The sequence below is a fragment of the Protopterus annectens genome, chromosome 5.part1 (assembly GCF_019279795.1).
Source record: "Protopterus annectens isolate FY-2018-M chromosome 5.part1, PAN1.0, whole genome shotgun sequence".
Classification (NCBI taxonomy): Eukaryota; Metazoa; Chordata; order Ceratodontiformes; family Protopteridae; genus Protopterus; species Protopterus annectens.
In genome coordinates this window covers 518,603,386-518,612,614 of record NC_056736.1, presented here as the reverse complement: position 1 = coordinate 518,612,614, position 9,229 = coordinate 518,603,386, and the positions used below count along the sequence as shown (strand labels likewise).

At 38.5% G+C, this 9,229-nt stretch overlaps 1 protein-coding gene across 1 annotated transcript in view; it reads left to right on the top strand.

Annotated features, from left to right (window-relative positions):
• The first annotated feature begins 353 nt into the window (after positions 1-353).
• The window catches only part of SIM2 (SIM bHLH transcription factor 2), a 1,026,265-nt gene continuing 1,017,389 nt past the window's right edge, over positions 354-9,229 (top strand). The window contains exon 1 of the mRNA XM_044073136.1: positions 354-717. Within this exon, the coding sequence (XP_043929071.1) occupies positions 543-717 (175 nt within the window). The 5' untranslated portion in view covers positions 354-542. The remainder of the gene's footprint in view (positions 718-9,229) is intronic.

Here is a 9,229-nt window from a genome sequence, read left to right as displayed (position 1 = left end):
CTTAATGAAATATGAAATGTGTTTTTATTAAGACTGTAACAAGTTGTCTTTGTATTTTCACCATGACACCTTGCACTAGGACTACTTCTAATACTTCCCTACAAAGTAGACAAAATGTGTTAAAATGATTTACAGAATACATGTTTCGGAACTGATTTATACTTTATGCATTGCTTGCATTTAGAACACTAATGTCATTTGCAAATATAAAAACGAAAATACTGAATGCAATTATTTTGGGTTGGTCTGCAAAGAGACCAGACGGCGGGCATCATTTAAAAGTATATGTTTTCTTTGTATTGTTTTGTCAGTGGTGACATTACAGACACAGGAATCCAGTGCCTTCAGCTGGTTCGAGTCTTTCTCTTATGGACCATGAACCAAGTGCTTATTTTTTGCTACAGGAAAGATAATTCCACTTTGCGAAGAACAAAGAGTTACAAATATGTGTCACTGAATGCATGAAGATAAATGTTTTCTTCAAACTGCAACCTATTGCATCACTATTATTATGCCCCAATCATTAACTTGCAAATATCGCAATGAAGGAAAAATCCAAGAATGCCGCCAAGACCCGGAGAGAGAAGGAGAATGGAGAGTTCTATGAACTGGCCAAGCTGCTCCCTCTTCCATCTGCCATCACGTCTCAGCTGGACAAAGCTTCCATCATCCGACTTACCACAAGCTACCTGAAGATGAGAGCTGTCTTCCCAGAGGGTAAGCTGTTAGATTCGAACACTAGATATTATCATCTTAAATGAGTCGGGATCCTGGTATTAAGGATCTCCCAAGATGGTATTATGTCTGAGTGAGAAGTGTCCTGCATTTTTTTTTATTTGACAGGTATTGGGAAATTGAAGGTCATAACAGACAAGCGTGTGTGTGTGTGTGTGTGTGTGTGTGTGTGTGTGTGTGTGTGTGTGTGTGTGTGTGTGTCGGGGGTGAAGGTGCTGGGTGTCATAAGCGAAACGAAAGTGTAGTTTAACAGTGAAACATTTCCTCAAAAGCAGGCTTTGCTACAGACATAACACCTGGTAGCGATGCTAAGGATTGAGCTTCGCTGTGTGAGGACTTTCGACTCAATGTTTATCATAGAAAGTGAACAGCATGAAAGATGTTTTGGTTTGTCTGACATTACTAAAGAAATAAGGCAAAAATTAATGTGCGTGTACTAGATGAATATATACACTTCTAGGGTGCCTTGCCAGACTGTTTAAGAGACAAAATCATTCAACCAACAAGACAAGTAATTCCTTTAAAGCTGCAGTAATAAATTATGTCGGAAGGATAAAGTGCAAATTGTGCATGTTTGTGGTACTAGAAACCTTTACTTGTACACCTAGGGGGTTAATAATTCAAATGCTATTCATGCGCAAGGTTTGTGGTGGTGGAGAGGTTCCTCTTTCTTTGTATCCTGTCCACTTGCAGTGTGTAATGTGTCTTTTACATCGTGTGCACTGCACATTTTCTGAGTTGTCTTTACCAGGTATCTTACTCGTAGACATTCTTATTTGTGTACAATGTTACATTCAGTTACAATTATAAAGCATTTGCAATACTCCTAAGGGTTTATAGATTAGTATTAGGCTAACTGTCCCTTGTGGGCCATTTTAAGCCTAGCCAGTTACCCCATGTGAGAATCAAACCCTACACCTTGTGTCTGTCAGGTAAACCTTGAACATTATGCCAGCCTAATTACCGTTGTGGGTCATTCCAAACCCAGCCAATTACCCTGTGTGAGAATCAAACTCTGTACCTTGTGTCTATAAGGTGACCACCTTAACTACTATGCTAACCTCTCATGCTCTCTACTGCTGTTTCCACATGCCTAATATCAAAAATAGAGAAAACATTCCAAATGTCGATCCTGCCACTTAAAAAAACTACACTTTATCTGCCGCTGATAGTCTCTACAATAACAAAAAGGCATCTTTGTTGAGGTCTTTCTCTCTGTAAATATGTGAACAGAGGTCTTTTGGGTTACCACCTTTCCCTCTTTGGGCAGTTGTGTCCTATGGGGGAAAAACTAAAAACTGGCAAATATCCTGGGATTTTATGACAAAAAAAAATATTTCCCAAGTTTTCTTTAACAATTGCACAAAACAGTTATTTGTATCTGAAATACACACGTTATAGAACAAGCAACTGAAATGCTACAAGAATAAGCTTCTATTATGGCAAAAAAGTAAAAGTTTGTCCTTTGCTCTGGCCATGGGTATATTTTGCCTGCAAAATCTTACATTTCTACAAAAAAGTCCCACTTTGGGCATTTGAAAAAAAAAACTGCAACCTTATCAAATCTGACCTTTGTGACTCATAACGTTTCTGAGAAATGCTCAGGGGGGAAAAGTGTGATCGTTAGTCTACTAGGCTACACTCCTGAAGCTCTTAAGGTGACAATTTCCTAATTAACAGCTCCACTGAGTTTGTGGAAGACAAATAAGAAAGTTCACCCACACCTTCTGCAGTCTCTGTAAATCAATGAAATACGACTATTGATGCCCTTTATTTTTAACCCCACCTTTGGATGCCCCCATCATAAACATACATTTCTGCTAGTAGGTTCATAGGTCCATAGCTAGTTACTAGGCTACTGATTCTAGAAGATCATTTCGAAACATAACCATATATTCTATTGAAGTGTTTAGCCCTTGATGAGCAAATGTTGCCCCTGTGCACAAGGGACAAGGGTGTTAAACCAAGGATGAAGTAAGTGTTACCCACCCATTCCTCCAGATCACATTTGAACAGTGTTAAGAGAAGTATTCTGTTCTATGAGGAGAGGAAGATTACTCTAAAGAAGTGGTATTCCCTGTGACACATATCTATTCCTCCAGCATATTCTATTTACGTTGCATAGATTTAGATCTCTTGAGTGGGTGTTTATGCCATATTGGACTTTTGAATGTGCAGTAGGTCTAACAACATAGGGTCTGCTGAAACTCTATACACAAGGCAGAGATTGCCCTTTGGTAGCCTGTATGACATGGAGAATAAAGACAAGACTTTGAGAGAGTCCACAGAGTTTTTATGATTTAGGTCTGTGATTTTCTTACTAAGAAAGTCTTGGCCTTGTGGGTATCCAAGCTGTGTCAAATATTTGGACAGGTACATATGGAAGGGGGCATTATAATCAATGATTGGCCTGATGAGTGTGGAATAAATACATTTGAATGACCACATCCCTGGACATGGACACCATACTCCTAGTAATAAGATCTTCTATGAAAAAGCACTTTCTTACAATAGTGTGTAGGTGGTGATCCAAGAAAAGTTGGTTGTATGTATAGGTTCCCAGGTCCCTATCTACTGGATCAATTTTCAGGGATGTCTTATCAATATGATAGTCGCAAGGGACTTATTGCTTGTGGAAAGATACTATTATACATTTCTTGGCATTTAATTTTAGTCCATGGTTTTGATACCAGTTATTAGCTTCAGAAATGCCCTCTTGGAGGATTTTGGTGTCCTCTGGGGACTTTATAGTGGCACCAAATTTAGAGACATCTGCGAACATGGTCAACCATAAGCCCTTAACAGTAGCTTTAACCTCCAAAATATAAACACCACAAAGGAGTGTCCCAAGGACTGTAACCTGGGGTACAATGGTAGTGGCAGGTCTTTTGAAAGAGGTAGAGCAGCCAACCCTAATTTCCTGGATTCTATTTATGAACCAGTTTGCTATCCAACCAATTACATAGGGATTAACATTTAGCTGTGATACTTTATCTACCATATGTGAGTGTAGGATGGTGTCAAACACCTTTTCCAGGTCTAGAATTACAGTGTGTACTGATCTGCCCTCATCCATTGTTTCAAGAGCTTTGCGGAAGAAGTCAACCAGGTTATGTAAGTAGGATCTGCCCTTGACAAATCTGAACTGGCTTGGTTCCAGAGTTTGTAGGTTACTCGTGCCTTTACTTATTAATTCCATGGTCATCCTTTCCATATCCTTACAGATGAGGCTGGTCAGACTCATGGGTTTATAATTTCTTAGACCACTGGTACCCCACCTTTTGTTCAAGGGGATGAGAATTGCCATCCTCCATACGCCAGGCAAAAAGCTTGTTTGGAGGCTGACAATGAATAGCCTCTGTAGGGGGTCTTGCAGATCACAGTCACTAAAAAGGGATATTTATGGAGTTCTTTCTGTCTGTAAATGTGTGAAAAGATTTATGTTACAGACACTGTTTTAAAGGTCCCCAAACCTGACCTATGCTAGCCATAATTTCTCTGACAAATGCTCTGGTGGAATAGTGTGATCCGTTATGTAAGGCAGGCTGCCCTTGAGGTGATTTTTTTTTTAATTAATAAATAAACTGGGTAGTGATCTTATGTTATTGAACTTGTTTGCAGCAGGTGTGCTGAGCCATCATTTTCATCTGGCATCAAAGTCAGGAGCAGAAAACTGTTTGCGTTCATAAAAGCAGACAGTCTTAGTTCGAAACCACATTTATGTGTACAGAGATATTTACAAGCCACTTTTTCCAATAATCATGGGATATGCGTTTGCCACTGACAAAAAATGTTAAGTCTAAAAGCATAAGAGGAGAAGGTACTTTGAAACCAGTACAGCCTAATAATAGCTTATATGTATATTTATTAAATAGGGAAACCTTGTCTATCACTAGTCATAGAAGTGTGACAAAGTAACTAGCATGATCCATCTAGTCATTCAGACCTCTCAACTGTACAGACTTTCGCAGAATTCCAGATTTTTGCCTCATATTTTGGGTCCGTTTTTCCTAAAATTGTGGTTTTCTGGCAAATAATTGGCAAATCTTTGAGGGTGAAGTCAGAAAATGACAGACATTTGATTTTCAGACTTCATACCCTTTAGAAAATTCATGCTAATAAAAAACTGTTACTCTATCAATTTTCTAAGACTTTAAGAGCAATGTTTTAAAAATGTCCCTATTTTGGGGCATCCCCCCATCATTGATGGCTTTGTCCAGATTTCTTGCTATAACAGGTTGAGAGGTATGACGCTATGCATTCAGTGGATAAGCTGCTGGTTAGCTGTCCAACACTTTGCCCTTCCCCAGAGGCTGTACAATAACTTCCTGAATTTTGTCACTGCTTTAACAATGCTACCTTTTCAGAAAGGTTGTTCCAGTCATCCACCACCCTTTCAGTGAAATAATGTTTGTTTTAGCATACCCCTCCTGTGAGACTTTCCACATATTATCCGTCCCAAACTGTGATCTCTTGTTCTCATGCCATAACCTTTCTGGAAAGAGGAGCTCATTGGCCTGAATTGATTAAAACGCCTCTGTCACGCCTCTCTTCTTTTCTTCGCCAGACATATTATGCACAGTGTTTCAATCTATATATGGATTTTGATGGCTGTGTTTACTGTTGTTGATGTCCGTCTCTTAACTGCCTCTGTGTATAATATATGCCTGTAGTTATAAACACTAAAGTAGTAATATTAATTATATCTGCAACGTGTAGTGCTAACAGAGGAAAAATAACAGCGGAAAACTACTGTGTTTTGTTTGCACGGGTTCTATATTTGTTACCTCTGGGATGACATTTGAAGCCGTTTATTGGATTCTTGATATACACCTTCAAGCTGCGCCATTTCAAAAAGAAAAGCTTCATTTGAAAAAAATATATATTTTCTGAAACCACTTCGACTATCTTGTTATGTTGCTATATGTGTGTTCACGTCTATCTATCTAATTTGTATCTGTGTGTCTGTATTTGTATATGTGTGTGTTTTCTGTGTATGTTTTCCAAATTGCTCTCACAGCCTCATACTAACTTCCCAAAACAATTATCTTAAAAAAATGCACATCTGTCTGCTACCGCTATCCCTATCCTCTACACAATTTAGAAGCACCGCCCCCCCACCCGTCTACCTTATTGTTTATAAAACGCAAACAGTTGTGCTTTTCGTGTGATTTATTATAACCGTAGCTAAACTCCGTGCAAATTTATATTGTAGGCATTGTACACTTATTGGTGCCTCTACAAGGTGACATGTTTTTGAGAATCACTCATTAAAAAACAAATTCGGTCAGAGAACAAATATTTCTCCAAGCTTTTATCTCCGGGCCAGAATCAGGAAAATAATCAGTAGCCAAAGATTCCAAGTAAGATTCAACATTAAAGCACTAGTACTACTGATTTAAAACTATCTTGATTTAGTATGAATTTGTTCAAAAAGAAGTCTGTGGTGTTGATGGCTGCCATTATTTGTTAATCGTGACCGTTTCCATACCTCAAGTCTCAACCCAATAATTCTGGACAAAGCCAAAATAGTGAAGACAAAGGCACAAAAATAGGAGGAATTTTAAAGATTATTGTTATAAATTTAGAAAGTTGTTACAATAAAAGGTTTTGCATTACCGTGTATTTTTTTTTAAGGTTATGAAGCCTGGAACTAAAATCTCCGTCTTCATGACTTCAATCCTCGATGATTTACCAGAAAACCACACATTTCATCAGGAACATACCTAACATATAAGACAAACGTAGACATTCTGCGAAAATCATGACACTTAAGAGGTATCAGGACGGAGATGTCAAAATTCCAAGCTAAAATCAGTTAAAACTGTTGAGACAGGCAGAGGCCAAATACCGAGACACTGAGTCGGGAGCAAAGGTTTAGTATTGTACCCTTGGTTTGCTTCTTCTCATTTGTGGGCTAACCCCCCCCCCCCCCCATGGTTTGCCTTTTTTTCTTTTTTTTTTTTTTTTTTGCTGCTTGTGGAAAGGACTGACACGGAGGACTTTGCATCACTGGTGTGTGTGTATGTGTGTGTGTGTGTGTGTGTGTGTGTGTGTGTGTGATAAAAGCCAAAACTAATGAGCGTGGGGGCAAAGGGCCAAAATCAGTAAAAGTTTTTAAATGCTACACTGATTAAGATAATATAACTGGTTTTGCATTAGCACTTTTTTTCTGACATCATCGACTGTCTGTAATTCCCGGTGATGTACCGGAACATAATATATTACATATACATATGAAAGACAGTTGCATGCCTCTCAACTGTCCAGAATTTCATAGAATGTCCAGAGTTTTGCCTCATATTTTTGATTTCTACCTCATAAAGTTGTTTCAAACGCCATATCCTCCAGAAAATACATTCTAATGCAAAACCTTTTTTTTTTATTTTTTTTTTATTTATTTATCATTTGTTGACCGGGAAAGTCCGACTAGGTTCCACAGAGCCTGTTTTCAGCGGAGGCCCAGGGAGAAATGCTCCAGACCTGTTTTATTTCCTAGCAAATTTCCACGTTTATAATACAAATATTTAAAATACGTTCCTGGGGACATCTGTTCCCCAATTATTGTGGGCTTTATCCAGAATGTTCGTGCGAAGTGATTAAGTGGTATTCAAGAGAGGTTAAACTGGGACGTTCTGCAATATTCTGGACGGGTGAGAAACGCACGCGGCACGCTCGTGTGTGCGTGTGCTGCGCGCGTGCGTGTATCCGTGTGTGCGTGCACGTTACAGCAAGAGATACTTTGTAGCAGTACCACTCAAAACCTTTCCAAACCTGTACATCCACCCCTTTAGCTGATACAAAATTGTTTACTTTCCAAGGCATATCTGCTAGTACAATACCTCTCAACCAATTAGCGCAAGAAGTCTGGACAAAGCCCTACAAAATGGGGGGTCAAAAGCCCCAAAATAGGGACATATTTTAAATGCTACTTTTTATAAACTTAGAACGTTGCTAGAGTAACAGGGTTTCTTTTAACATACATTTTCTGAAGGGTATGAAGTCTAAAACTCAAATTTATGTCATTATTTGGTGACTTCGATCCTCAGATAATCCCAGCGATTTGCCAGAAAAACACAAATTTTGTGAGGAACAGACCAAAAATATGAGCCAAACATCTGGACATTCTGCGAAAATCTGGACAGTTCAGATGTATGCGTAGTACTTAAAACGTGTCTAGTCGACCAGATATATGAAAATAAAAGTTATATGATGCTCTGCTGTTAGCAAGACATGCAGCGCACGGCATTTACTTTCACTTGAGTCCTGAGGTCTTATCTCAGGATTGATTATGTAGCTTTTGTTTTCCTAATAAGCCCTGCATATTACACTTGAATGCATATATAAGCGTCAACTTGTATTGGGATGCAAGAGAAAAAGAAAGAGAGATACCTGGATCGCTATAGCTATTTATTACAGCAATATACTCTACCTATATGAATGAGTGTATGCCATCAGTCTCTGTGGTCTGTCACAGCTTGACAGTACCCAGCACTATAAAATAACACATCCACATGAAGTGATAATGTGTATTCTATACAGAAGGACAAAAGACAAGGGCGGGCATTGTTCATTTTAGTGTCGCATTTAAATTAGTGTTTACCCGTTTACTGTCCTGTTTGTCTAAGGATTATAATAATCAGTCTTTGTGTCCTTAACCTGCAAATTAGTTGAATTGCTACATGCAGATATCATTAGTTACAGAGCCTTTTGACGTTATAAGAAACACACTAGCTATGGCAGACAGGTTTGTTTTCTTGTTTAAAGGCCACTGGTTTGTGAAGGGGTTGTTTAACGTGAAGTAGGTTTTACGTCTTTACAGTAACAACTCAAAACTGTCCAGTAAGATGAAAAAGAGAAAAGTGGCACATTAATACCAACATTTCTTGAATCTAAGGCAACAGTTGTCTCACATTTTATACATAGGGTCGCCACCTTTTCAAATGCCCAAAATAGGATATTTTTGGTACAAAACTTCAGATTTTGCAAGGCAAAACATACCCACGGCCAGTACAAAGGACAGAGCTTCATTCTTGCCTAAATAAAGGCTTATTCTTGTAGCATTTTAGTTGCTTATTCTGTTTCTTATAACATTTAGGTGCTTCAGATGCAGAATAACTGTTTTATGCAACTATTACATAAAATATAGGAAATATTTTTGTCCTAATATCTCAGGACATTTACCATTTTTTCAGTTTTTTTTTTTTGCAGGACACATCTGCCCAAAAAAGGAATGTCCCTAGCAAAGTGGGGCATGTGGTAACCCTATTTATACCATGCTTCTCCCCTCCTCATAAGATTGAATTTAGAGGGTGGAAGGGATATGAAACAATGGTGTAACCAGGCATACTCAACGTTCCGCTGCTTCAACCCAAACTTGTAAATGCCATTGCCAAACAATGAAAACTAATGCTGGAAGTACTAAAGAGGAAAACCTGAGAAACCCCTCAGAACGCCTGAATTATATATACTCAGTGATCATAACAATTTGAAA